General features: G+C 44.5%; 4 protein-coding genes across 4 annotated transcripts in view; 3 read left to right on the top strand and 1 right to left on the bottom strand.

Annotated features, from left to right (window-relative positions):
• Positions 1-274: 274 nt before the first annotated feature.
• Positions 275-11,082, bottom strand: mapk3 (mitogen-activated protein kinase 3). The gene is made up of 9 exons (XM_076137004.1): positions 10,650-11,082; positions 9,005-9,187; positions 7,438-7,627; positions 6,211-6,327; positions 5,985-6,099; positions 5,431-5,562; positions 4,963-5,072; positions 4,159-4,287; positions 275-3,760 (listed from the first exon to the last, which is right to left on the bottom strand). Exons 1-8 carry the CDS (start codon positions 10,859-10,861, stop codon positions 4,168-4,170), a joined length of 1,179 nt encoding a protein of 392 aa, XP_075993119.1. The 5' UTR covers positions 10,862-11,082; the 3' UTR covers positions 275-3,760; positions 4,159-4,167.
• Positions 11,083-11,892: 810 nt separating this feature from the next.
• Positions 11,893-16,264, top strand: nudt9 (nudix (nucleoside diphosphate linked moiety X)-type motif 9). Its single transcript, XM_076137047.1, has 8 exons — positions 11,893-12,067; positions 12,977-13,255; positions 13,504-13,593; positions 14,001-14,087; positions 14,243-14,354; positions 14,478-14,624; positions 14,714-14,798; positions 14,918-16,264. The coding sequence occupies exons 1-8, from the start codon at positions 11,970-11,972 to the stop codon at positions 15,061-15,063; spliced, it is 1,044 nt and encodes a 347-aa protein (XP_075993162.1). The 5' UTR covers positions 11,893-11,969; the 3' UTR covers positions 15,064-16,264.
• Positions 16,265-17,508: 1,244 nt separating this feature from the next.
• On the top strand, positions 17,509-23,730 carry LOC142987981 (uncharacterized). The gene is made up of 12 exons (XM_076136975.1): positions 17,509-17,798; positions 18,910-19,021; positions 19,632-19,725; positions 19,848-19,902; positions 20,111-20,251; positions 20,590-20,750; positions 21,141-21,239; positions 21,367-21,512; positions 22,173-22,344; positions 22,427-22,539; positions 22,697-22,781; positions 23,051-23,730. The coding sequence occupies exons 1-12, from the start codon at positions 17,681-17,683 to the stop codon at positions 23,108-23,110; spliced, it is 1,356 nt and encodes a 451-aa protein (XP_075993090.1). The 5' UTR covers positions 17,509-17,680; the 3' UTR covers positions 23,111-23,730.
• Positions 23,731-24,733: 1,003 nt separating this feature from the next.
• Positions 24,734-27,230, top strand: part of rabep2 (rabaptin, RAB GTPase binding effector protein 2) — a 6,537-nt gene continuing 4,040 nt past the window's right edge. Inside the window, exons 1-4 of the mRNA XM_076137046.1 lie at positions 24,734-24,954; positions 25,930-26,085; positions 26,847-26,923; positions 27,013-27,230. The exon at positions 27,013-27,230 is cut by the window's right edge and continues 127 nt beyond it. Coding sequence (XP_075993161.1) covers positions 24,909-24,954; positions 25,930-26,085; positions 26,847-26,923; positions 27,013-27,230 — 497 coding nt within the window. The 5' untranslated portion in view covers positions 24,734-24,908. The remainder of the gene's footprint in view (positions 24,955-25,929; positions 26,086-26,846; positions 26,924-27,012) is intronic.

Here is a 27,230-nt window from a genome sequence, read left to right as displayed (position 1 = left end):
TGTATTCCGCCTGTTGATGAATTAACACTCAGTGTCAAGAAAACACTTTTATTTGTTTCATTTATGTTTTACATCTACTGTACCATTCTGGATTTAATGGGTTCTTACCTCTTACCCTTTTTGTCAAATTTGGTAAACTTTGAGTAATACTGAAAAAATAAAAATGTAATTAAAAAAAAAAAGAAAGAAAATGAAGCAAGTGAAAACCTAACTTTCTTGGTGAAGGTAAAAAAAACAACAAAAAACAACAAAAAACACCAACACACTGAGGAGCTGCAACAGTATCAGGAATTTTATTTAATTATATGTATATAATTCTGTTTCTTTGTTAATTTGTTAAATTCATAATACCCATAGAATATACAGACTAGAACCCTCAATAACTCATATCTCTATGACAATCTACTTATATCACCTTTTAAAATAATTCCTTTTAAGATCTTAAAGGGGAATCAAAGAAAGTTCCAGAAAGATTGAAAACACTGCCAATAATAATCACGCCCATAAGAGAAATGAGGAAAACAACAATACAAATAAAAACTAATACAGTAATTAAAAAAAGAAAAAGATACAACTTTAACTCCCTTTTGTGTAAAAAAAAAAGAAAAAAAAAAAGAAAGAAAGAAAGAAAATACAACAACTCACCAATATAACATCAATAGCAATAATAAGAACAGCCATTTAAAAACGACAATATCTGGAAACGGGCCTCATGACACTGAGTGTGTGTGTGTGCGTGTGTGTGTGTTTAAGTGCAATTGTCACAAACACACGTCTAAGAGTGTGTATGAGAGAGAGACTGTGTGTGCTTGTGTGAGTGTGTCAGGAGGATTGCAAACAAGGTCCTCTTGGTTCCCATGGTTACCCAATGAGATGTTTGGTCTGATGGAGAGAAAGTATGTGGGGCCTGGCTGACTGATGCCCTTTGAGCCAAAATAGAAATGTAAGTACATTTGAAAAGAAGAGCGAGGCATCGTCAACAACACACACTTCCGGGATACACACACACACACACACACACATACATACATACGGGACGTGAACGGTACTTTGCTGGATGTTAATGATAACCAGACGCACAAACACTGCAGGAGGACCTGGGGCGATGCAGCTGAGTGAGCAGAGTACGAGACGGGGCGGCGGAAGGGGAAGGGGCATAACAATAAAGCCATAAAGCAAAATGACAACAATCTCCTAGGAGTCGGAGCGTGGCTGCAGAGTCAAAGTGCAGGTGTGCTGATTGAGTCATGTGATTCACCTGCGCGTAGGACGACCCAGCCGCTGCCGCTCACGCCCACGAGCTGACCCCCGAGGGTCAGACAGGACGAGGAGAAGCGGCAGCGGGTCGGAGACACGGTCTGGACGGTTTGGAACGATCCCACAGCAGAAAAAGCACAGGAGGCGAGGGGTGGGCGGGGCCAAACACTGGGGAGAGGAGGGAGGGGGGGGGGGGGGGGGGGGGGGGGCAGCCCTTTGAGTAAAGCGTGGTTCAGTTTGGGACGCACATGCTGGCTATGGCTTCAGAGGGGCGGGACAGCCTGTGAGACGGCTGGGCCCAAATATAACACAATGGTTCTGCTGTGAGGGGCTAAGGGTGTGGGGTGGGGGAGGGGGGCAAGGCCGGTGAGCCAGGTGTGTGAGCGTCACACACACGCACACACACACACTCACAGGTCCATGCTGAGAGAAAGTGCCAGCTGGGTGTCTTTGTCCATTCTGGGGCTTCTCTATTGATCCAACAGGTAACTTTTAGTGGGGAATGGGGTGGGGAGGGTCGGGGGGCTCACAACCAGAACAAAGATGGGGCGGGGGGGGGGATAACATCATTGACAGGTAGAACAAATAACACACATGCGCGCGCACACACAGAATTAGCCTGAGAAACAAGAAATCACCTCACGGTCAGACTGTCGGCACAAACGCAGCAAACCAGGCAACGGCGGTTCTCAAATGTCCCCGACTTTCAGGGACCGTTATCGTTACGATGAAGCACAAGTGTCCAGTGTGTAATCTCAAAAACACACTTAAGAGAACAGTAACACAAGCAGAAAAAACAGAGGAGGTAAAGGGTGGGGAGGGGGAGAAAAAGGGGGAGGAACTTAACACCAAACAAGAGCGCAAAAATAGAAAGATAACAAACGGGCAGAGAGGGGCAAAGTGGGATAAACACGACCGTGAAGTCAAGATGGTTGCTTGGCTGTGGACTGAGCAGTGCGGCACCCGAAAGGAATAAGGGGCCGTGTGGCAGGAGAGCTCCTCGGACATTCCCGTCTGTAGGAATCACAACCAAGGAAACGTCGGAGACAAAGACTCTCGCTGGGTGAAATCCAGCTTCTCTACATTCCTTAACCCGATCATTTTCCAAGACCGCAAGCCGATCTGTTTCTGAACTTTGGTTTGCTATAAGAGGAACGTCAATGCGTTTGAGAAGATACGGGAATACTGACACGGGGTCATTTACGGCCATCGTTGTGTTTAATAGAAAAAGGGGAATTACAGGTCCAAACAAAAGCGGTGACATAAATGATGGTACTAGTGGCGTTTACTCTGCACCGCTGCTGTCCTGACTGAAGAAGCTTCCAGTACGTAACCTCCGCTGGGTAAAATGTTGCTCACTAATCGTTAAATGGTTAATATTTCAAGTTTGCACGCGTCTATTCTCTGGCGTTTGCTTCTAGCTGAGCAGTTCCCCCTTTCTGAATGACCTTGACCTCCCAAACTGGTGGGGAGTTCAGCTGGTCTGCCCTTAATCAAACTGGGAGTGTGTGTGTGTGTGTGTGTGTGTGTTCCCACGGTCGCTCCTCAGCCAAACTCCTCGCTGCTCTCTGCCACTTTGGTAAATTTCAGGAATGCATGCATCCACTTGAACGTCAAACGCTTGTTTTTTTTTTTTTGCATTTTTTTTTTGGAAAAGAAAAACAAAATAGAGCAACAGACAAAGAAGGAAATATAGAAACCTGCCGACATGCTGATAAAAACATGAAATGTTTGTCTCTGAATCAAGTGTTTTCAAAAAAATTGCAAATATAAACCCCCAAAAAAAACGTACAAATACGATCTGAAACACTCAACAACCGCGTACAAATGAAAAAACCGCGACAAGCACACGTACAAAGAAACTAACATAAAAAAAAGCTTTTATATATTTGTATATACAGACACACACACCCGATAAGCAACCCCGACCTCTGACCCCTCCATTTCCCAGGCTCTAACTGACACGGAGCGAGACGAGAGATTTATGGTGTTGGTTAATACAGTAGTATGTTTATATGTGACTAGTGAGAGGGGGGGAGAGAGCTCGGGACAACATACACCACCGCCGCGTGTTGGGGGGTGGGTGGGTGGTGAAAAATAAGGTCATCGGGACAGGAGAGGAGCGGCGAGTTACTTGAGGTGGGACTAGACTTAATAGAGGAAAACCAGAAACATAGAAGTGAAGTGAGGAGGAGGAGGAGGAGGGGGGAGAAAAAGTCCAACACGAACAAAACCAAAAGCGTGCGAGTACAACAGAACCTACAACCTCACCCAACCACGGAAATCAAAGTTAAACTTAGCTCTCTTGCAGTAGAAATGGAAAGATAAGCAGTTAAATGTTCGTATTTCTTGTTTTCTCATTACGTTAATTTCTTGAAGATGCATTATTTTTTTTTGTTGAATTTTCTTGTTTTTTTTTCATGTTTTTTTAAATTGTAATCGTGTCGTTTTTGGAGTCTTCTTGTTCAAAGTGCCTGCACGGCTCCGCTGCTCTTCCTCAAGGCTGAAAGGAGACAAAGGAGAAGAAGAAGAGAGAAGAGTTTGACCTCATGGTTTGAGCCTGGAAATGAGTTTGAACACTGTGAATGAAACCTGATTGGGGTCAATTAGACAAAGGCGCCCTCTGCTGGTCAAACACATCAACTTCATTGTCCAACAGGTCTGCTTGGTTGCTGAGGACTACAGATTTACTACACATCATCTTTAGAGGGAAAACAATCAGGCCAGACAGGAAACTCCTGTGGGATGTTTCAACTAGAACAGCAGAAATATGATCGGGGCAAAACTGAAGCGGCAACTCGGGATCATTTTCCACCTGGGGGTGTGCCGCGTATTCAACCGCCCCCCCCCCCCCGCCCCCGCTTTGTTTTTAAAATGCAAACCCAGAGCTGCTTCCTGTACCTGTGTATCTCAGGAGCCCTGGTAGTGTTCCTGGAAACGAGCCGTTTCCTCATAGATCAGCTCCTTCAGCTTCTCCTTGGGAAGGTCGTCCAGCTCCATGGAGAAGGTAAAGGGCTCCTCTGCCACAGGCTACACACACACACACACACACACACTTAGGAGACTTGCAGGCTGATGTATGGTTTCCTTCATACAAACAGTTACTGCATTGAAACTGAAAGCCATTTGTGCTGAATGTTTACTCTGATTGCACAACAGCCGACATGATTGAAACCTCCAAAACAGCTTTAGCATCCAGTCTGATTCCATATTGATCAGACTAATGGAGAGAGAAGCTACAATGTAGAAAACCCAGGGAGCTTTAATTCATAAAAACAGGAGACGTGCCGCTCCGTGATTACATTCTATAAGCTCCACTACAGAGCGGAGGAAAGACTAATTAGAGCCAGGAGACGGACCGGCACAAAGCAGAACGGCTCGTAATTAACTGTGAGCTCGTGGTTGAAAAAGGAGGAATAAGTTCTCAGCTCACGTCCGTCTAAACTCTTAACAGTCTGGGTGTTAATAGTTTTACACGCTTTGTTCTCTGCCACAGTTCCTGCTAATTCTACCAGCGTTAGATTCTGAAAGGAGCGCTACAGTGATTCATTTGATTTCATGCGGTGTGTGTGTGTGTGTGTGTGTGTGTGTGTGTGTGTGTGTGTGTGTGTGTGTGTGTGTGTGTGTGTGTGTGTGTGTGTGTGTGTGTGTGTGTGTGTGTGTGTGTGTGTGTGTGTGTGTGTGTGTGTGTTGTTGCCTACGTACCTCATCTGTGGGATCGTAGTACTGCTCCAGGTAAGGATGAGCCAGCGCCTCCTCCACGCTGATGCGCTTGATGGGGTTAAAGGTCAACATGCGGCCGAGCAGGTCCAAAGCTGTGTCGGGACAAAACCGAGAGGCTTCATCAGTCAAGTCCAGGGGTGGTGAGGAAGAGCGTTTGCTTACACTGAGGAGGAGCTTTCACGCCGAATAATCACAACAGCTATTTGTTCTTTTTCTTCCATTACCGTCACATTTCAAGATGGATAGTTTAAAATGGCGGTTGTCCACCAGGGGCGGCTCGCATCCGACTACAGAGCAGCTCCATATCTCCATTATCTTATTACCATGTGAGTCTCCACTCCGTCTCTGATAATGATTGACAGAGCTCGCTGGTACAACACAGAGAGAGAGAGAGAGAGAGAGAGAGAGACAAAGACACGGTGCAAACGTGGCGCGGCCGTCCGTCCGTACCCTTGGCGTCGGCCTTGGGGAAGAGCTCATCCCAGGGCACCTTGAATTTCCTTGGGAGCGCCTGCAGGTAGTTCCGCGCCTTCGTGTTGATGATGCAGTTGAGATCTTCCAGAGACGGGGAGCCCAGGATGCCTGGGGAGGAAGAGGGGAGGAAGAGGGGAGGGAGAGGGAGAGGCTGCTGAGTCACTTTAACAAAAGAATGTAGAAAAGAGCGGCTGAGGTAGGAAGTCAACAAAATGATACACTTTGTAAACCGCAGACCTCAAATTTGACCACAATTTCTATTTCTCTTCTCTAATTCGCTCCAATTTCTCGGCCGTCAGCTTCCTGTGTGATTGATTGGCTCATATATGAAGTCAAACATGATTCTGTTCTGTTTATGTTTGAAGTCAACTCCCACCTAAATTCACTAATGACAAAGACACTCATGTGATTCTCCTACAACTCATTACTGAGACAGAAACGTGCGCGCATCCTTTTACAATACTCGGCACAGACAAAAGGGTTTAATAAGGAACTTGAGATGAAGAAGAGGTGAACTGTGTGTAACTCACTCAGTATGTGGTTGAGCTGGTCCAGGTAGTGTTTCCCAGGGAAGATGGGCTTGTTGGACAACATCTCAGCCAGGATGCAGCCCACTGACCAGATGTCGATGGACTTGGAATAACCCTGAGACACACACACACACGTGGACACAAAGACACACACACATGTTCTTGAGTGGAGGGGCTTGGACCAGGTGTGTTGTGTTCTGTGATCATGGACGGCGCCCGTACTGACCTTGGAGTTGAGCATGATCTCCGGGGCTCTGTACCAACGCGTGGCCACGTACTCGGTCAGGAAGCCTGTGTGGTCGTGCTCAGGGTCGGCTATCCTCGCCAGGCCAAAGTCACAGATCTGAAGGGCGGCACAGACAAAAGGTCGGAGGTCAGTGTCGCGTTTCCAGAAGGACAGAGGAACGCGCTCATTAAGTGGGTTAAGTATGCAAACTAACCCCACCCGTCCCGTGGAGAGGATTTAAAGCCAGGGATGTGTGCGATTACGCCGTAAAGGTATCAGCCTTTAATCTGAACTCTGAGCACATGATTAACTAATCGGGGCTTGATGATTAGCTGCTCAGTAATGTGCTTAGCCTTGGCGCGACAACACGGCAAACGGCGGCCGTTTCAAGTTTCCCTTTCGACACATGTCTGACAAAACACAGCTGGAGTGACGGCGTTAGTGTGTTTACGTTGTTTATCTGACTCCGGCGGTGTAACGGAGCTATATAACCTTTCACTTCTGTTATTATTACTTTAGCCGTGGTGGTTTAATGGAGTCGATGTAAAATGCAGCTACCTGACGACGTTCTGTTACAGGAGGCTGTAGTGACCAAACTCAGTTTTCCGGCCCTCAATCCCAATCCCGGGTGTATTTGCTCGCTCTTTCGTCCTTCTGTCACTTCCTAACCCTGACATGCTCTCACCGCTGCGTCGGGGCAGCGTCCGGTCTGTAGCGCCTAAAGGTGGACGGCTCGGCCTCCTTAGCAGAACCTTGCCGTCGCATTAATCCATCATCCATATTCAACATTCCCGGGATTCCTTTTCAGTCCTGGTTGAGAGCTGCTGCAACTTGCTGCTGAGACTTATGGGGATTAATGTTTCTCTTCACTGCAGCGTCAATTAACCGGCTGATTTTTAAGATTGGTTTGTTTAATTTAGTATATAATAGTCTTTAAAAATGTCAAAAATAGTGACGCATGCCCATCACGAGTTAGAAACAGCCTCAGGCCTGGTTTAGACTTCACAAAAGCGATGCAGATACTTCCACCCACGACATCGCCCACACACACACACACAATCGCTCGGGTAGCTTGTGAGGTTTGAATACTACCGGGGGGGGGGGGGCTTCAAACCAACCCAGCACGCCATTTCCTACATGTCAACGCACCCAAGGCAATATCAATCCTACAAGATGCTGCTGCTGCTGCTGCTGCTGCTGCTGCTGCAGTGTGTGTGTGGCGCTTACCTTGAGGTCACAGGTGGTGTTGATGAGCAGGTTGGAGGGCTTGAGGTCGCGGTGCAGCACGTTGGCTGAGTGGATGTACTTGAGGCCTCTCAGGATCTGGTAGAGGAAGTAGCAGATGTGGTCGTTGCTCAGCCTCTGGGTCTTCAGGAGCTTGTACAGGTCCGTCTCCATCAGGGTCTGAACGATGTAGCTGGACGCCGGTCAAGGAGGGACAACAGGGGAGGGCGAGAGAGAGAGAGAGAGAGAGAGAGAGAGAGAGAGCGAGGGCACATCACCCTCTTCTGACCTCTAGACAGACACAAAGCTCAGACTGGTTTGGTTTGAACTTTACTTCTTTTTAACTTGTATGTTTGAATTTACTTTCTTTCTATTTATATAATGATTAAAGGAAAACTACTGACAGACGCTTATTTCATTCATTTCCACACGATCACATCTCCTAATTGTGCGTCTGAGCCGATCGCTCTCTCATATTTGGTGACGTAAACGCAGCTTTAGACGAGGTTCATGTATAGTTCCTGCTAATTCACGGTAAAGAAATGAGGGAAAATAAGGAAATGGCCAATAAATGTACATAAAACCAACGCTCTTCAATAAAAATCAATCATAATATTCTATAATATTGGGCAAACCGTAGCTCTCTTGCCTCCTGATCCACCCTGACAGCAGAATTAGCACTTTCTTCCTCGATTTATTGGGAAATGTCACAACCGTGTTGACAAAAGAAAACAGTGTGGATCCACAGAGCCAGAAGCAGAAAGTACAAGAGCATAAATTCCCGTCGGTCTTTTCAGCGCACAAAGCAGCTTTTCATCGTCTAACTGGACCGTTACCTTATCAAAGAATCTGCCGTTGCAAGCAGTCAGTCAAAGCAAAGCATTGAAGGACAGAGGCTCGCGTCCCACCACAAAGACTCCACGCTCTGACTGAGTGATAAGAAGAGACGAGGTGAAAGTCGACTACCCAGATGCGTCGGATGATTCATTTTAGGTGGGAAACGAGAAAAGGTCAGGGTTAGGCAGAGTCGGGGAAGTTTGGTTTGAACATTTGAGCCGCACACCACCGCTAACTTCTATCAAATCTATTTTTGAGTCACAGGAATAAGATCATTAAATGACTTCATATCACAATCTACAGGGAATTTGGAATGATTTTCAGCTGCGTCGGCACCGCCATCCAATTCGACGGCGTATTTATACTCTAAACTATTTAGCGTGTGAGGCTTCACTATGACTGAAACGTTCAAAGAGTAAAATAAATGACTCCAGCAGTTTTAGCTATTAATTGCGCTTTTGAACTTGAGGCCAAACCAATCTGGCAGCTGGGAGGCAGGAGTGTACAGTGACTGAAAGATGGATTCATAACTCAGACCCTTGATTCTTTGTTTTAACCTCACTGTACTCTGGCAGTTTGGGCCCTGAAACTAAGAATTGAAATGTTTCAGATTGTCAAATATTGGAATAATTCAAATTAAAAGCTACGTATAAAAATGGTGCACATGATAATGAACCGCCAGTCTACAGCTGAGCAACATGTGATCAAACACAGGCAGAGAGCGAAAGGATACACATCCCTCATGTTGTCCAGGTGCCGTGCCCTGAGGATGTCGTTGATGCCGATGATGTTCTCATGGTGGAAGCGCAGCAGGATCTTGATCTCCCTCAGTGTGCGCTGGCAGTACGTCTGATGCTCAAACGGGCTGATTTTCTTAATGGCTACTCGCTGGTTTGTCACGTTGTCCATGGCAGAGCTGAGCAGGGTGGACGCAGAGAGAGGGAGCAGAAGACATGGCTCAGGTTACACAATGCACAATACACACACACACACACCGGGCCGATAGTGGTATCAGCCACTGGGCTGATAATGGACTCTAAAAGGGTGTTGCAGACTTCCTCTGCTGCTATGAGCCACATGAAGCACATCAAAAACATTTAAATCACAGAAACTTCAGCTCTCTTTTAGTTTGGATTTGCTGTGAAGTGAGCGTGGGCCTGCCAGTGAGTGCAGTGTCGTTATGGTGTAGGTGTAGGACGTGTGGGTGGAGAACAGGCGGCGTTCAGAGCAGATATGGACGTTGTGTTTCCAGGGCCACTGAAACGTCTTCAATTCCCCGTGAAGGTTTGGGGGATACAAGTGAATGGAACGCACACACTAACCCTAAGCAACAGCAACAGTTACATCATAACTTGCGAGCTGGTGATTGTATTCTCATATTATGTAACGCTAAGCTGGAGAGCACTCCACATAAAATGAGTAAGGAAGTTGTGTGTTTAACTCTTGTCATTCATATGCAAAACCGTGACTAAACTGAACACAAAACCCAAGTTCAAATCTCTTATTTTGGAGAAAATATCTGCAGATTTGGACGCTGCAAACATTCCATTGTAAGGTTGGTGCTGCTTTAAAGAACACCTTACTGTTTTCTTCCACTGTACCAAGCAGTGGGTATGTTCAGGCCAAACAAAAAAAAAATCGCCAAATGTTGCAAGAGTCTGATCACATGACCACGATGACACAAACAAACCAGCCCAGTGGCAGTGATCTCCACGGCCTGTGTGCTGGACGCAGGGATGCATGGGCCCCGCACTCTAACTGTCCACTCTGCGCTGCTTCACACGGCGCTGTCAAGCCGGATTGTGATCGCAGATACTGGTGGCAATGACTTGGCAATGATACAAAGTGCAACAAGGGTACGTAACGTGTCCACACAAGAGCTGTGGATCAAACAACAACAACAAGAAGGGCCCTCGCCTCACTTCAGCTGACAACCCCCCCCCCCCCCCCCTCCGCATCCTCTGCTGCAGCGTTTTCTGCAGGCACATTGTAGCGATAAGGATTCAATTTACGAGTTAATGTGACTGGAAAAGTGATGGCAGATTCAGAATGTGTGATTTGAGCGGCAGCGAAGTAACATTTGTGGTTAAATGCAATGTGCAGATTTCTCATCCGATAGCAAAGCCACGTCCTGCGCAATCACTCCCGATCTTGTTTCCTGTAAAGCTCGTAGCCACGCCTGTAGCTAGATTGCTAATCTGCTAACTATAAAAAATAACGCTAAAGATTTATCTTAAACATTGTCTTGGTTGAACTAAATTGTTCCGTTAAATACAAACGTCATGTTCGCTGGCGTTGTTTGTGTTGGAGGAAATAGTTGGTATGCTGGTAATGGCTAAACAACAGAGAAGGTTAGCTTGTACGTTAAATGAACTCACCAAACCATTCCGTACGCTCCTTCTCCGATATAAGACAAGTTCGTGTAGCGGGGGCCGACGTCAAAAATCTGGCCCTTCACGGACTCGGACGGGATCTTGGTCCCCGCAGCTCCAGGTGCTACATCATGCGCAACAGTGCCAGCAACCCCGGCAGCAGCAGCGCAGTGGGAGCCCGCGGCCCCGACCGCTGCAGTGCTGCTCGAATCCGCCATTCTTCCTCTCCTAACCGCTCCTGTTGTGTCGGTGTGTTTTTCCGAGGGAGCGCCGTCGAGTTCAAGCCGATTTGACGTTCGTCCAGCGCTGTAATCAGACGGATTGTTTGCTTAAACGAAAGCGCCTCGGTCGGGCCCTGGGTACTACCGGAGTGTAAAGGGATTTGGTGCGCGAGCGAGGATTTGGGCTCAGCACAGATCGTAAATGCGCGTGCCAAACCACGGCGAAAAAGGTGGGAATGATTTTATCATCAGAGCGTCTCGTTTGGGCGGAGTCTCAATCGGCTGTCGGGAGGAAACGAAAAGCTCCGCCTGTTTAGCTTCACTATTTCGACAAAACGAGCATTACCTGCAAAATAAACACGCAGCAGCTATGAGTGGGCGTGTCACAATCTGTTGCATGCTGCCAGCCATGACATGAAATTTGGAGACGTTATGGATTTTTCATTGTCGTACTATTATTTGAGGTTGACCACTTTTAAATAATATTATAAATGATTACATTCACATGGCGGACAATACTAATATTATCTCACAATTGTGTATCCTGTTATTGTGTTCTCTTACCTCTTTGTAATTCTAAGTATTTTCTATGACTTCATTATTTCACATTTCCACTGTTAATCTGTGTATTGTTGTTGCTGTTGTTGCTGTACAGTCCACGCCTGTGAAAGGGCGCAGGAAGTCATTAAAGGAAAAGCTTCGGAACAGTACGAGTATAGGTGTTGTTCTTATTATTGTCTTGTTTTGACTTCACGAACAGTTACATTGTTGCAGATCGTAGTATTATGTAATGTGAAAAATTAGAAAAATATGAAAAATCAGAAATAAAGATTTGAAACTATTCATAATTGCTTAGAAGATCGTATGAATGAAAGTAGATGCCTCAATATAAGAATTTACGTGCGAAAAATAACTATATAAAAGCATACGTCCACAATATTTATTAATTTAGAATGAAAGAAAACACAGATCATGCTGTAAACGCTGAATGTAATCGCCATAGAAACGGATAGGGTGGAGTGACGTCGCCGCGACCGACTGCGCACTTCCTGGTTTCTGCTGTATGCTGTAGTTCGTGTAGTTATTGATTAATTTGGCTCACGGAATGGTACATTTTGGTCTGGGACCAACGTGGATCGGACGGATTCCTTTTGCTGTCACTCTCCTCGCACTGCCGTGTACCGCCTGCACCCCCGGAGTCAGGTAAGAGCGGAGCTGTGAAGACTTAACCAAAAGCTATAAACATTTACACTGACTGTACAAATGCAGCTTTCGGCGAGTACCACAATATGACTATAGTAGGATTTATTCATACCGCCAGTAATAAATCAGTCAAAGTCCCCGACCATCCTTCACAGGGAGGGGTGATATGTAGAAGTCAATAGCACAATATACACATATACCGGGTATCATATTACACCATGGTAACCTATAGTACGTGAATAATCATGAATTCAAATAGATTTGATGTTATAATAAGGTGTGATTCAAAAACTCAGGAATGATCAATTCACTTGAAAGTTGTATTTATTAAAAGACATGATAGTAAACCTGCCACAAGTACAGATTGTGACCTTCAAGCCTTCACACAGAGTAGAAATGTTAACTTTGCTATTCATTATTACATCTCAAATATCAGAAAATTGTAGACTATTCTGATGTAAATATGAATCTCTGTATGGCCTTGTCAAGTTATTGAGTCTTATTCCAGTACATATCAGCTCGTTTTAAGGGGTTTACTGAAAATGAGCGACACCGTCCAGGAAACCAAGTTACAGTTTTAGAAAAGACACCACACTTGATTGTCCTTTTGATTAAATCATTCACACGACAAACAAGGCATCAAAATGATGAGACAGGCTTTGTGAAAGTGGTGAGATTATCGCATGCAAAAATGTCCTGTGCAGTTTTTAGTTGGCAAAGCCAAATTCATCCATTGAAAAGATGAGTTTAGACACCTAAAGGAACATTTCTGTGTTACAATCCAAAAATATGGCTTGAGCATTGTGATTGGAGGTCAGCCGGTGCAGAGAAAGAAATCTGCTGCAGGGATGAAAGTGATGGACTTATTTACTGAAAGTCTCCCTCTGGCTCATATTTCCTCCTCTGCAGAGCTACAATCTCCTGCTCCTCCAATCATCCTCTCAGAACAAGTCGATACTTCACTACCAGTACCTGTGATCTCTCCGTCACTAGTGCCAGAACAATGACATCATCGGCAACACCTCACATTAAGTCCAGATGTTCTCAGTATCCACAATCAACCATCAAACGCTTCCCTGTGCCTGATGACAAAGTGAGCTGGCTTCAGGTCTGGCCGCAGTATAATCCGGTCAGCCACACTGACCCCGCCGTTACAAAGAAGCCAACATGGGCAGATCCTGATATTAGGTAAGAAATGAAATCTGTGGATACTTATCACTAAAGCGCATTAGGAATGTTTGGATTCAATTAGGATAATTGATTGATTTATGAAGCTACAACACTGTAAATGCTGGTTAATTAGATAATGACAAAGAATATATCTACACGGAATTATGCACTTGTATAGTCTTGTAGTATTTAGTGATATATGTCACTGGTGATCAATTGTCTGGTTTTTAATGGTCATTATTGTGCGATTTGTGTTTGCTATGCAGTTCTTTTTCTCCTAAGTTCAACACTGTGGATGGTGGTGTGGACAGGACGAGCTTTAAGGGCAGCTACACGCTGGAAAATGGAAAGCCGCTGTAAGTACCAGGGAAAATGACCTTGGACTCTTCCATGGTTAACTGACACATGCAGCAGACGCTGAGCAACATGAGCATCTCATTGGAGTGCTTTCTTGCAGGGAAATACATCCACGCTGTATCTGAATTGGCTGATGTTTGACTTTTGTACTTCCCATATTTTGCTCTGGGCAGGAAGCATGTGTTTTTTGCAAGATTTGCAAGAGCTTCTAGTGACTGTCAATTTTTCAGTAGAAGGAATTGGTAGAAGCCATTAGGACTCAACTCTAATGGCCAAAACAATTAGCTAGTGGTTGAAAGCTGTTTGGAGCTGCATAATGCAGTGTTGATGACTGGCAAGAGCAGCTCTGCAAACTCATGTCGTAAAAAGTAAAATCCTTACTTCTCAACTCTTATGTTTGGTTTAGAAATCCTCTTGGACGCACAGGATTGGCTGGAAGAGGTTTGCTGGGACGATGGGGACCGAATCACGCTGCAGATCCAATTGTCACCAGGTAACTTTAATTCTTTGATGTACACAAAATGTATGTATGCAAACTGTCAAGAAACACGCTGACCACAGTTTCCTGTCATGAACGAAACTGGACTTCTGCATTGCTCAAGAATGGTGAATTGATGTCGTTGCCTGATGTATGTAATTGTCTGGCAGATGGAAGGTAGATGCTAAAGGAGCAAAGGTACAGCACTCTGTCTCCAAACAGCCTGTCCTGCAGTTTGTGTCCATCAAGAGGAAAGACTGTGGCGAGTGGGCCATTCCAGGGGTGGGTCATTGTTCATATTACATTCCTTATAATGTATAGATGTACTTTGACCTTGATGGACTTTGACCTTGCAAGGCTCAGAAATGATCAATCTACTGTGACGTTGTGCCTGCCTTGCTGTAGGGGATGGTGGACGCAGGGGAACAGGTGTCTCTCACTCTGCAGAGAGAGTTCTCAGAGGAAGCGCTAAACTCGCTGGAAACCGCACCGTCAGATAGAGCAAAGGTCCACGAACGCATCACCACACTGTTTAACTCAGCAGGATTTCAGGTCAGCACCAATGCACTTCAGCCCCTGGATTGAACTTAAGAATCTAGAGATGCCACATAAAACGCCTCTTCCTCTTTAACCTTTGTCAGGTGTATAAAGGCTATGTCGACGATCCTAGAAACACTGACAACGCTTGGATGGAAACAGTCGCCATCAACTTCCATGATGAAACAGGTATCAATCATTTGTGTATCTAACTATTCTGATTCTAAGGACACATTTTTCTACAACTTGTGCAAAAAAGCAGAGATGCAGAGTTGTTGTGTGCTGACACGTCTCTGCGGTTTCCCCAGGCACCAGCGTGAGCGAGCTGCCGCTGCAAGCCGGCGATGACGCTGGACAAGTTTGCTGGGTAGATGTTGACTCGTCTTTCCCACTCTATGCCAGCCATTCCCATTTCCTGGAGGCGGTTGCTAAGGAGAGAAAAGCTCACTGGTAACAAAGGATGAAAAGACTCAATTCTGACAAATGTATGAAGGATAAATTAAAGGCTTTTCATTCTAATCTGTCGCAATATATATGCAAGCATCGAAATCGAATGCAATATAGATTAGGTTATGTTTGTCTGCTGTCATTGTATGTTTATGCTGCGTGACGCTTAACCTTCTCCTTGTGAAATCTTCCTTTATTAGATTAAACATAATCAACCACACGTATAATAGCTTTTCTCTCATATCCATTATACGCAGTGCATATAACACAAGTCATGGCTGAGCTGGGTCAGAATTGGAGGTGGCAGGTTGGAAGCTTACAAGTACACGCTGTGAAAAGGCAGACGTTGAGATTTCCATAAGACGGATTTTGACTCGGCCCACTACTATCATTCTTATTGTTTGGTACAAATTATGCAAATGTATTCAATGTTAACCAGGATCACATTAACCCAGTGTGAGCATAGAAGAACAAACACAATGAGCTGCTGGGAAACAAACCCCACTACATTCATTCAAAATAAAGTGTAATAGGAGTTAAAGGAAATGAGGTAATAAGGTGGATTCACTTTGATCTTTGCATTTGAATAGAATATGAAGCTGTAGCGCTGCAGTGGATCTGGGTACAGACGTACTGATGCCAAGTTTTCAAATGGTGACAGACGTGATGAGCAAAGGCCATTTCACACTCAACAGCCTGTCTTTTGAAACATTTCACATCATCTCGTGTCCGTTGGCTTGTGGGTTTTGTAGGCGACGAGGCACGGGAGCAGAGTTATGCGTGAAATGGCTTGAATCTGTCAGGATTCGTGACGCCGACACACAAACACTTCTGCCATCACAAGTTGGCACTGACGCATCTCGACTCAGGGCCCTACAAAACCCATGAATGAAGACCTTGAACCAAAAATGAATGTGTTTAGATAAAATGAAACGGTTGCTGGAGTTCTCTCCCTGGATAAGTCCTTCACTCCTCCACACACCAAGCCAAAGAGATGAAGTTGTGCCAGAAGCTTGCCATAACAAGTTGACAATAGACAACTGAGCTGGATCATTAGCCAAATCTAATTTCAGTCATCTCACAGAGCTGCATGATCTCATCTCACTAATTACTACATGGCTTTAATGGCATTGAAACATAGTGAAATACAATTACAATGATAAACGAGAGCCTGCCCACTCTACACTGTTTGTACGTGCTGTGATCACGGCAGGAAGGAAGAACAACACCAGCAACTGTATGAGCAAAGGGTGTTAACCTCTGCTGCTGATATCTGTTTTACTGTGACACAAAATATCTTGAGATTAATCGGCAACATAATGATGATGGTCCAGGCAGCTCTGGGCTGTGATATACTGCTAAACAGCCACAACACAGCATGCTATTTAAATACTTTTAAGTAATACAAATACTTTAAAGTAATACAAATACTTTCTACAGACCAGGGATCAAACATGAACTGTTTATTAATCTAACCTTTGACATTTGAGTTTTAATTGATATGTTAGTGCCCAATCTGATTGGATGTAAATCCCAGTCAAATGGAGAAATGAGAGATCCTTATGACTGAGGTGCTGCACAAGGTGACTAAATTATTTTCATTATTTTCATTAGCTTCATGTTCTTGAAGGCTTAATTGATTGGATTACCTGCATGTGTGTTATAATGTGAAAATGAAGGATGATTTGTGTTCATGTACATGCATTGAACTTTTCTGATTTTGTGTTTTATGTAGTTCATTTATGACACAAAGTGAATCATTCTGTTCTTTATTGTATGATTATTTATTTTCTATGTTTACACCAAATTCAGTCAATGTGAAAAAAAGCTTTAACGGACAGATAAAAAATTGTTTTACTTTCCTTTCCGTTTCATTTTCAGTTTTATTCTTCATTAAAGTGGAACTCACAAGAATTTGTTCATTGTTTTCTCCTTCTGGAAAGTGTTGGTGTGTTTGTACTGAACAAAGACTCTTTTCACACCTCAGCTGAACACAGCTCAAAGTATTTATAGGCTGCTGTGTAATGTACGGCCCCCTGTGTAATCATTTACTCAGCTGAATGTATGAATGTGTTCCTGAGTGGCCAAGGATTGAACAGTCAACTTGTACAGAAATGATAAGCATTAGGTTTTAATACTCAAATATCTAACAGAACCGGAAACCATGAATACATTAGATTCATACTATGGTGAGCCTTTTGTTGAAGTTGTAGTCACAGATTTGAATTAAGCAACACTGCAAAACTGTCTAAATGCATCTGATATATACTGAACACTAAGTTATATACTCTAAAATACTCACCAATCAGTTTTTGTGATTTTATTTATTGTGTGTGCATGTCTGTGCCCACGTGTGTGAGTGTGTGAGCGTCCACGTTGGGCGTGGTGGAGGAACAACGCTGTGAAAGAATAGTTTAAGAGTAAACTACATTACCCAGCAAGCACCGCGTAAGCCGGTTAAGCTGACGACGTGGCCTGGCGACGTTATGCACACAATCTAACGTACCGGGGCGATTCAAACCGGGCTAGGCTGCTTTGTTCACCGCTTGCTGCTGCAGGGTTTGATGCTTGGACACTTTCACTCTCTCTTAAAAGCCTGAAACTCAACTCTTATCTCTGTAAAGATGTCCGGGAAAGTCAAGAACCGAAGTGCCGCAAACGCAGAGTCGATATCTGGCGGCGTGTCCTGCGATGAGCGCATCTTGCGGGATTGTCATCAGCTGTACACGGATCCTGACAGCGGTGAGGTGGCCGATCCATTCACTCGCCCACCTGTTACAACTCCTGCATATGGCCAACATAGAATGAAATACGAGGCTTTTGTTAATTAGTTAGCTGATGCTGTTAGTGTGCTAGCTGCCGTTAGCTAGAGTTAATAAACAAATAGGTGGATTGGCTCATGCTAATCATAGTAAAATCTAGACAATTTTCTTTCCACATATTTTGCAGCTTTTGTGAATGTAGTTTGTAGTCTTATGCCGTGATTCTTTAAAATAGCAGGGGCGTAACTAGAACAACTGGGCCTTTTGGAGCCCCCACATAAGTTTGACATGTTTTACATTTTTTTTTTTTTACATTTGTTTTGTTTCTGCTCCTATATGATTGCAAAAGTATAGTCGCAGATTTAAGGACACCACACATAATAGAATATTCTGTTTGCATGTAAAAACTGAGCTAGTATGTAAGTGTACCTAGACAGTGTAACCTGCATGTGTTTGGACTGTGGAAGCCTCTAGTGCCCTGCTGTCGGCTCCCATTGGTCCCTCCTTCGCCGAATCCTCCCACTTGGAGGACAGTGCAGCACAGGGAGGAGACAAAATGTGTCCCTGTGTTTAATTTAGTCAGAGCAACTGAGTGTGGAAACAGCCGCTAGTCATTACCGTTTTCTATTCTCACTTCCACATCTGCCTGCACACATTTCCCTCCCTCTTCATAGATGTAAACGCGTAGTCTGGGCTCTCAGATGCAGACATCGATTGCTGTAACCTGCTGAATGAATTGATAGACAGTAAAGTGAACTTAAGGCTCTTTTGGTTTTTAAAAACAGCAGAGCTCTCTCAAAATGTGTAGAATACAGTTTAAGTGGTATAAACTGATTTGGAACATCATGAGGTGTTGTCCATGGTGTGAACTACTTTTTAACTTTTTAACTAAGTCCAGTTACTAGACAGGATTGTACACTTCCCTTTTACACCTGAAGATATGCACCTCTCTATGCAAATCTCCATAGAATTTGCCTGCAACCTCCCTGCATACGTTTCCTGACTGATCAACTCAGGTACTGGCAATTTCGGACAACATGAGAATAGAGATGATATCCAACCCTTGGCACTGTGTTCTCTGTTTCTTCCAGGGTTGATCACATTGGGTGAATCTGTTGGTGTTAAGTTGCTGCCGCCCAGGAAAAAGATCACCGTCATGCTGATGGGCAACCACTCTGCTGGCAAGAGCTCCTTCATTAATTGGTAAACTCAAGCTTATTTACAGGCCACAGAGAGCAAACCTACCCAGATGTTACTCATCAATGTCATACAAAATCACAAGCAAACGCCACAGTAGAGAAAGACAAGGATCGATCTTCTGATGAATCTTATCCTGTCAAGCTTCATTCTGTGTCTGAGGCAATAACTGACATCATTAGTTTTCTTTTTATTAAATGTGAAATAATGACACATGGGTTTAATGTTCAGGTCTCCATGAATTGTTTGGAGATGTAAAAGCCAAAGAATTAATTTTGTGGTCTTTGTCATTAGAATAGACAATAGAATTATCAAAAATGAAAGAAGAAAGCCACTAACACCCCCCCCCCCCCCTTCCATACAGTGGAAATAGATTGTAGAGGAAATGGTTTTAATGGAAACTTGCATAAACCCTAGGAGTGAAGGACGATGATGCATTCAACAGAGAACAGATGGTGGAGAGTAGACCGGCTTCACTACAGACAACTCGCAACCAAAATTCAAAACTTGTTTGTTGCACTGTATTCCTATGAAACACGAAGCCTTCTTTGTTCATGGCTGCATCAGTGCAATGATGCAGCTACCCGGCTAACACAGGCGCTGTTTTTCCTGTCAGGTATGTGGAGGAGCACATCCAGCGCACTGGAGTGGCAATTGAGACCCAAGGCTTTAACTTTGTTACAAGTGGACGCAAGAGAGAATCTCTCACAGTAAGCACAGGAACACTAATGCCATTTACTGTGAACCATTGCTCTATCATGGCCATAAGAGATAAATGAACCTGTCTCTATCTCAGTGCCTCAGCATCATATTCTGCCTTATCCTTCTTTAGGGAAATGCCACCCTTCATCTCTATCCACACTTCAAGCCACTGCAACACTTCAAAGGTGAGACTCTCCGCTTGAACCACAATCTCTCTTTGTGCAACTCTCCTGATTCACCACAATGACACGCTGTGCTTTGAATAATATATAATTACTACCACGCACAACGGCGTCAGCCTGTTTGTGTACAGCATGAGTTCTTCTTCTTCTGTTGTTGTTTGTGGATCAGTGCCTAACAATCTGCCGTCATCTGCTGCGTTTTGATTTCTAGGTGTGTCAGAGTATCTGAGCACAGAGATCTGCACATCGCGACAGAAGCGGTTCAGCCTGGTGACGTTTGTAGATTCGCCGGGGTTGGTGGACGGTGACATGAAGTATCCCTTTGATGTGGACGAGGTCCTCCTGTGGCTCGGTGTGTGGTCAGCTGTTACAATGTAGCTGTCAGAGTTCATAGCCTAAAGCTGTTGGGACTCTATTTGTTGTCTGACTGATGTATAGATTGGTTATTTAAAGAAATGTAACCTTGATTATAATATACCCCCCCCCCAAAATACAACTTAAATCTCTCAAGTAATTAAAAAAAAATAACCTTTTCAAATAAAACAAAAGTAAAAACAACATGAATCCCTGAAATGGAATATAAGGTTAAACTGTTACTCTAAAAAGTGAAGATGCGTGTGTACACATGTGTCGTACTGTCTCTGCTTCGGGTTCCATTCAGGTTTTTGAGCTTCCCACTGTCTCCCTCAGGTGATCTTTGTGACTTGATCCTGGTCTTTTTCGATCCCATGGGCCAAGCTCTGTGCAAGCGCACCCTCAACATCGTGGAGAGCCTGAACGAGAAGCACGGGGATCGGCTACGCTTCTACCTGAGCAAGGCCGACGAGGCGGGCGGAGAATCTGACAGACAGGTATGCAAAGATGTAATCGGGGGCAAAACACAGACAGCATTTTGCGATAATGAAAACAATTTTATGAAATAAGTGGGGGGGGGGGAAGATTATTAGGATTTGAATGTGAGGGTAAAGATGCATGCACTATTTTCTTGCTCATGTTTTGCTGCTGCAGCTCTTTTTCCTCGCTCTTGCAGGCCCCCAGAGGCCTCTAGCTAGAATAATAATCTAAAATAGAAAGTAGCCAGTTCATGTGAAAGTGTGTGGGCTGGTGAAAAGCTGCTGCCAAACGTCTCCACGAGTGTGGGCCTGTTTCAAGTATGTGGGAGGAGAGAGAAACACACGCGAGTGACTGGGCATTCACCTCACAATCTCACCTATTTGTTTGTGGGGTTGTGTGTGTGTCAGAGAGTGATGATGCAGATCGTCCAGGAGCTCTGTAAGCGCCCGGGACTCAACAAATGTGGTTTTGACATGCCCACCATCTACGTTCCTAATCCCACTAAGGTAAGAGTCTCATCATTATTGAGTTTTAGTTTGGAATATGTGACTACAACTACATGATTCTTCTTCTCATCTTAAGTTAAAGGCACTGATTTTTCTTTGTGTTGACATTTTCCTCCTCTCCTCATAGCCGAGTCGCTGTGTGAACCAGATTGACGATGTGTGTCGCACCATTGAGAAAACCATCAACCAGACTGTGCAGAACACGCTCAACTCCCTGGAGAAGGACTGCGAGCTCATCAGCGAGGCTGTCACGGAAACACTCCAGATTGACAGGTGACGCACACGCAAATCACACACTGCAAAAAAGCAAAAAAGCACGCCTGCTCTTTATGGAAAGTGAACAGGAAGTGCGCGCCCGTGGGTGTAGCGTGCTTTCTTGTAAAAAGAGCAAAGATCTTAAGCTCCATTAGGGATGTTTCCGATCCTAACGGTGAATGGGATAACTCCTTTTAGTGACGCTGAAAAGGCCGGAGCTGCCGAGCTGAACATCAACATCATCTCACCCACTTTCAGCTCCTTTTGTTTGGACACAATGGCTCTCACTCACCAGGCACACAATTCCTCCTGCACTTCCTCTCGCTGCTTGTTCTGCGGTGTCACGTACATAAAAGCAGGGCTGTGAGCAAATTCAGACTGGAATTGGATTTATACTGTAAACGGTAAAGGGCGCGGGCAAGACTACTGACTCACTGTTATTGACCCGTTTACGTGTGAAGCATCAGGGATGTGGCACAAAGTTTAATACTGTATGTCACCGTGCGTTAAGATACCATCCCTGTATCAGAATAACATGCTGGGACCTGCAGTGTTTGGTGGAAAAGCTTCATCCGTTCTTCAAAGTAACTTGAACTGTCCGATTAAAAATAACTACTGATTTTTAATCATCAGTCAGCCATTGTCTCATAGAACAACTGGGACTCTCTCCTCTTACAGGCAGACCGCTTCTGAGAACCGACGGGCTCGCTGCAAGAGCTGCTTCCTGACTCTGGTGGGCTTCAGCGTGCCGCTGGCTCTCATGGTCCTGCTGCTGCTGGGCACTTTGTCCCGAGAGCTGCTAGACATGGCGCTGGGCAGCCAGGGAACAGAGGCGCTCTCACTCTACCTGGTGAGTGTCGGCGGTAGTGCAGGATGATACTGTGCTGAGACTTCAGAGCCTTTAATTCCTTGCTCGCTCTTGTACTTTACAGAGTCCCGTAGTTCAAGTGTTTGAGTCTCTTTCTGTGGAGCAGCGGCTTTACGGCTGTGGAGGGCTGGTGCTCCTCTCCTTCCTCCTGCTCATCATAGCACGCTTCTCCTTCAGGTAGGAGAAAGGGGATCTCCGCACCATTTCAGCTTTTGTTCTAAAAATGCAAAGACCCTCTCACTTCAACCTAAACCTGAATTTTTTTTAAATTGCTATTTTCCCATTGACCACATGTAATTTTGGCTCCCTGTGGATTTGTTGTTTTTTCCCGCAGGACTCGGACAACTCTGTCAGGCAAACAGAAGAGGCAACTGCAGGAGAAACTGGAGTACGTTCAGGAGGTGGTCAAGACCAAGAAGGTAGTGTACGCGTTTGTGTCTGCACAGAAATGGCTTTTAAGAGAATCTTTACAGACATTCAGGGTGAACCAACCTGTTTCAGTCTGGATTAAAACAGTTTATCTGGTTGAGTCTAGACTGAAATGAGGTTATAAATATCAAAGATGTATCCAGTGCCAAGATCTGTGTAACACTTCAGACCGATTACTTCATTATAAGCTGTGTTTGGTATCTGACAGTGAAATAAGCACTATTTAATTTTAATAACATGTCTCCTTTCCCCCCCCTAGAAAAACCTGTATGAAGACTATCTGCGCCAGAGTGTCAGCGATCATGACATGGATTTGTAATGAAAGGCTGCGACTCACTCAACTTTTTTTTGGTTTGTTTTTGTTTTTCTGAAGGCTCAATGTCCCCACATCTATGACATTTGTAGATTCCATCCAGGCTGCGACTCTCTTGGTACCGCATCGCCTCTGTGTGTGTACGATCAGGATTCCACCGCCCGGCAGACGAGCTTTGGTTCCAGAGCACGTGCTGTTTTTAAACAAAGTACTTTATATTTCTGTGCCTCTGGGAGTTCAGGCTTAAACCACTGAAAAATATTTAAAACTTACAAACTATTTATATAATTACTTTGTCTGTAAAAGTGTATTTTGGTTATACAGCATATAGCACTGGCTTACACAGTCACTTTGAATCTAGTCATATTTTTGAAGACGTTCACCAGCATTTTATACTGTACTTTCACTCTGATGACATGAAGTTACACTTGGAACTAATCCACTTCTCACACAGTCAGTGTTTAGGCATTAGCTAATGTTTAGGATATTCAGTCATCTGCTATTGAAATCAATGAAGTCTGCATTTCAACATAATACTGTAATGACCAAATAAACTTTTGTACTTTGTTTTCCTACATTGTTACAATGGTGATGTGTTTAAAACTGTTGAGAATAAAAGTAATAAATATCGGATGTGATGAGGTCATTTTTTGAGCAGCAATCCTAATGGGGCTTCTATGGATGGATACACACACACACATCTAAATACTTGAAAATGACGCTCTTCATCTGCAAAAGCTCATTTGAGGTTTACATGTAATTCCTTTTGACTTTTACAATTTAGTTTAATGTGTGTGAGTTGTTGACTACTAATCTTCAAAGTAACTAAACACAAAGTATAATCTGATGTGATTTTCTAAGCATTGTAACGCAACCAGCCATTTAAAAAAGATCTATTCATGTTTCAATGTGTAATACAAAAAGGACGATGATGCACATGCAGTGTCCAGTATATGAACAAGAGAATGGCTGTCCTTGATTCTTAAAAGGGATCATTAGTCCTCAGTCACCCCACCCTGTTTACAAACAGCAGAGGAAGGATTCTTGCCTTTCCAAAGATCAGGTTTCAAGAGGAGATGATAATCGAACGAATCGGTGTAACAGAGATGATGACCTTAGAGTCCAGTCCAATCACTTCCCTGCATAGGCCTTTGCTTTTGGTCAGACTTGTGTTCTGCTTTCATCGTTTATTTTAAGACACTTGAGGCTCATCACAGATTTATGAATGTGTCCGGGGGCAGCAGATTTGTGCAAATGCAGTAAATCAGGTTTCTAAATATTTGAATATTATCCGTATTGTCACTTGCATCTGTGTATTTGTGTTTAAGCAGGATTATGAACTGAGTTTGACCGATGGGTTGAACTTTGTTATGGGAAGTGACGGGTGGAATTGCTTTGGTGTCACAATCAGTCAATATCAACGTTTCTTTTAGTAAATTCTGTACAGTAAAAACGTGTTATATTTATACACTGTGTTTATTAATCAACCGCAATTCCTCTTCGGTTCATCGTCAGCTCAAAAACACGGAAAAGTGAAAGGTGGGACATGTTGGACTTCATTCCAGAGCTCACAGAGTACGAAGGCATGTGGAACAGGAAGGAGGTTGACGTCATTTCCGCAGGCAGACACCGGGGAAAGTTGTTTCCTGAAGTTCAGTGTGCGTTGATCTCAGCACTCCATACACACACACACGTATACTCACACACTCCCTCTGTTTGGACAGAATGACCGCACAGGAGTTAAGCTACAATTAAAGGATACAAAAATAAATAAAATACTCGGAGCTCGTCTTTTTTGTAACTAATGGAGCTGTCAGGCGAGAAGAGCGCGTCAAAGAGTGAAGACACAGGTAATAAAGCAAGATAAACACCTAACGGGACGAGCTGTTTGTTACACACAACTAAACTCAAACTTTTACACTTTTATTGTAAGCGCTCTTAATGTTACTAAGCAGTTTAGCGCTTAAGTATTAAACTGCCGGTAACACTGTTAGCTGTTAACTTCCCCGATTAAAACAAACAGCTAGCCCAATGCTAAACGTTGCACTTAAACAGGTTTATCTGGGTCCAAACCATATTTAGATCACTTAGAAGATAAGCATAATAGTTGTTTTGTATCTGCGCTATTGGAAAAAAGAGTTATCAAAGTAATGCACTGAACATAAGCGAATGGTTTAAGAGAAAAGGAACAGAAGTGAGTTTTGTTTTCGCTTCTTCTTCTTCTTCTTCTGTTGTCATAATAGTCCATTGTGGCTCGTTTGCACATGTCGCCACAGTAGTAAGTCAAAAACCCGCAGCATGGTGATATACACGACATGTTTGTGAGCCTCGTCTCAAGTTAAAGCGGTGAGTGTTTGCTCAAGGACAAAGTCTGTCACCTGCACCCACCTGGTTCCTTCCTGCAGCCTGTAACTGAACACTGACAGCAACAGGTGGAGGCAGTCTGACCAGGAACAAGATCTGGGCCCTATGTGGGTCTTTGGTCCTGATCTGGGGCCTTTGGGGTCTCCTGACAATGCCTGTATTCCACTATAGTTGCAATGATTCAGTAGATGTAAATGATGCAGATTGGTTAATGTGCCCTTGTTTTGTAAACAGTTTGTGTAACAAATAAGAACCAAAGGGGAATCTTGTAAGTTGGTGTCATATAAAGCCGAATTCATCAACATATCATGGACTTTCTCATGAACTATGAAGGCAAAGCTACAGGATCACTCACATAGGTTCAAATCCTACACATGCAGCATCCACATTACTGCTCAGTCACTTGGTCTAAGCGTCCGTGGAACAGAAGGAAAACATTGAACCGTGTTTGTCCTTTGCAGATGAGAGCCTCCAGGCCCAACTAGCCGAGTGCCGAGCTCAGGTGGAGCACTGGCAGGGCGTGGCCACCATCTGTGAGCTGAGCAAACAGGAGGAACTCACAGAGCTGCAGAACAAATGTGACCAAGAGATTCAGTCTCTGCACGAGGCTCTCAGAGGTCAGTGTGTGTGTGTGTGTGTGTGTGTGTGTGTGTGTGTGTGTGTGTGTGTGTGTGTGTGTGTGTGTGTGTGTGTGTGTGTGTGTGTGTGTGTGTGTGTGTGTGTGTGTGTGAGATAACTTTGTCATCAGCTGCACCAGTGTGTTAGCTTCAGTGTGTAAACTTCGGTCAGTAATGTGCTCATTAATCTGGCCAGCTTGGGCAAATGCAGTGGAGTGTAATCAGAGACACGACCTTCTGAGACACACAGTACAAAGAGGAAGCTCAATGTAGCACATGAATATGCTAGACGCAACATTTCATCTTTGATACGCTGCTGCACACAAGTTTTCCCAGAACAGAGAATTTAAAACCTTCCTTTAGAAGAGCCCAGAATGTTCCAGTAACACACAACAACACAGCTTTTGATGTTATTCAGTCACTAAGAGGCTCCTCCAGAAGACCCAACACAACCTCAGCTCCTCTCTCCTGTCAGAAGCTGCTGAACCGTTTAAAGCTTTATATTGTAAGTCAAATCAGGGGGCTAGCTTACTTGCTTACTGGAAGCTACACTAACATTTCAATAGGGGTGAGAACTACACTCTAACACACAACATAGTGCTTCAGATTGTAGCAGATAAGCCCTCACTTTGTGTTTGGCACTGAGAGAAACAGCTGAACAAACAAACAGAGCTCTGGTTGGAATTTTGGCCAAATTCATCAGAGTGGAGGATGAAATGAATGAATCATTATTTCCTTGTATTGTTGTGTTGTTTTGTCAGAGACGGCGGCGCAGTATGAGGCCAGGATCGTTGTTCTGCAGTCAGCAGAGTGGAGGAGAGGCGGCGCTCACACCCAGGTGGGCCGCCGAATGTTTCCTTCTTTTCCTAAATGTGTTTCTGTCCTTGTGGATTTATTCCCTGTCCGATGTTTTCCTCCGCCTGTTAGAGGAGAGGAGGCAGGATGGACGGAGACGGAGCCAGCCCGGCGTCCGTCACAGAGGCCCGCGCCACGCCGACGGACAGGAGCCACGGCCACTCGGCGGAGCCGGAGGGGGTGGCGGAGGGCGAGGGGGCGGGGCTTACTGCGGAGGGCTACTTTTCCGCGCACTGCGACTCGGCCTCGCTCTCCTCCTTCTCCTTAGACACGCCTTCTCTGCCCAGGAA

Source organism: Genypterus blacodes, unplaced genomic scaffold (genome assembly GCF_046128005.1).
Source record: "Genypterus blacodes isolate CSIRO-AG114 ecotype Tasmania unplaced genomic scaffold, CSIRO-AGI_Gbla_v1 ptg000291l_1, whole genome shotgun sequence".
NCBI lineage: Eukaryota > Metazoa > Chordata > Actinopteri > Ophidiiformes > Ophidiidae > Genypterus > Genypterus blacodes.
The sequence above is the reverse complement of the archived record's forward strand: the minus strand, read 5'-3'. Positions and strand labels throughout refer to the sequence as shown.

Bases quoted from the DNA above. Each gene is read 5' to 3' on its own strand.
- LOC142987981 (XM_076136975.1), top strand. From the start codon at position 17,681: ATGTCCGGGAAAGTCAAGAACCGAAGTGCCGCAAACGCAGAGTCGATA. The intron at 17,799-18,909 runs GTGAGGTGGCCG...TGTTTCTTCCAG, and splicing joins GTACACGGATCCTGACAGCG to GGTTGATCACATTGGGTGAA. The intron at 19,726-19,847 runs GTAAGCACAGGA...ATCCTTCTTTAG, and splicing joins GCAAGAGAGAATCTCTCACA to GGAAATGCCACCCTTCATCT.
- nudt9 (XM_076137047.1), top strand. From the start codon at position 11,970: ATGGTACATTTTGGTCTGGGACCAACGTGGATCGGACGGATTCCTTTT. The intron at 12,068-12,976 runs GTAAGAGCGGAG...CCTCCTCTGCAG, and splicing joins GCCTGCACCCCCGGAGTCAG to AGCTACAATCTCCTGCTCCT. The intron at 14,355-14,477 runs GTGGGTCATTGT...GCCTTGCTGTAG, and splicing joins GCGAGTGGGCCATTCCAGGG to GGGATGGTGGACGCAGGGGA.
- mapk3 (XM_076137004.1), bottom strand. From the start codon at position 10,861: ATGGCGGATTCGAGCAGCACTGCAGCGGTCGGGGCCGCGGGCTCCCAC. The intron at 7,628-9,004 runs GTATCCTTTCGC...ACCGGCGTCCAG, and splicing joins CTGGACAACATGAGGGATGT to CTACATCGTTCAGACCCTGA. The intron at 6,328-7,437 runs GTAAGCGCCACA...GCCGCCCTTCAG, and splicing joins ACACCACCTGTGACCTCAAG to ATCTGTGACTTTGGCCTGGC.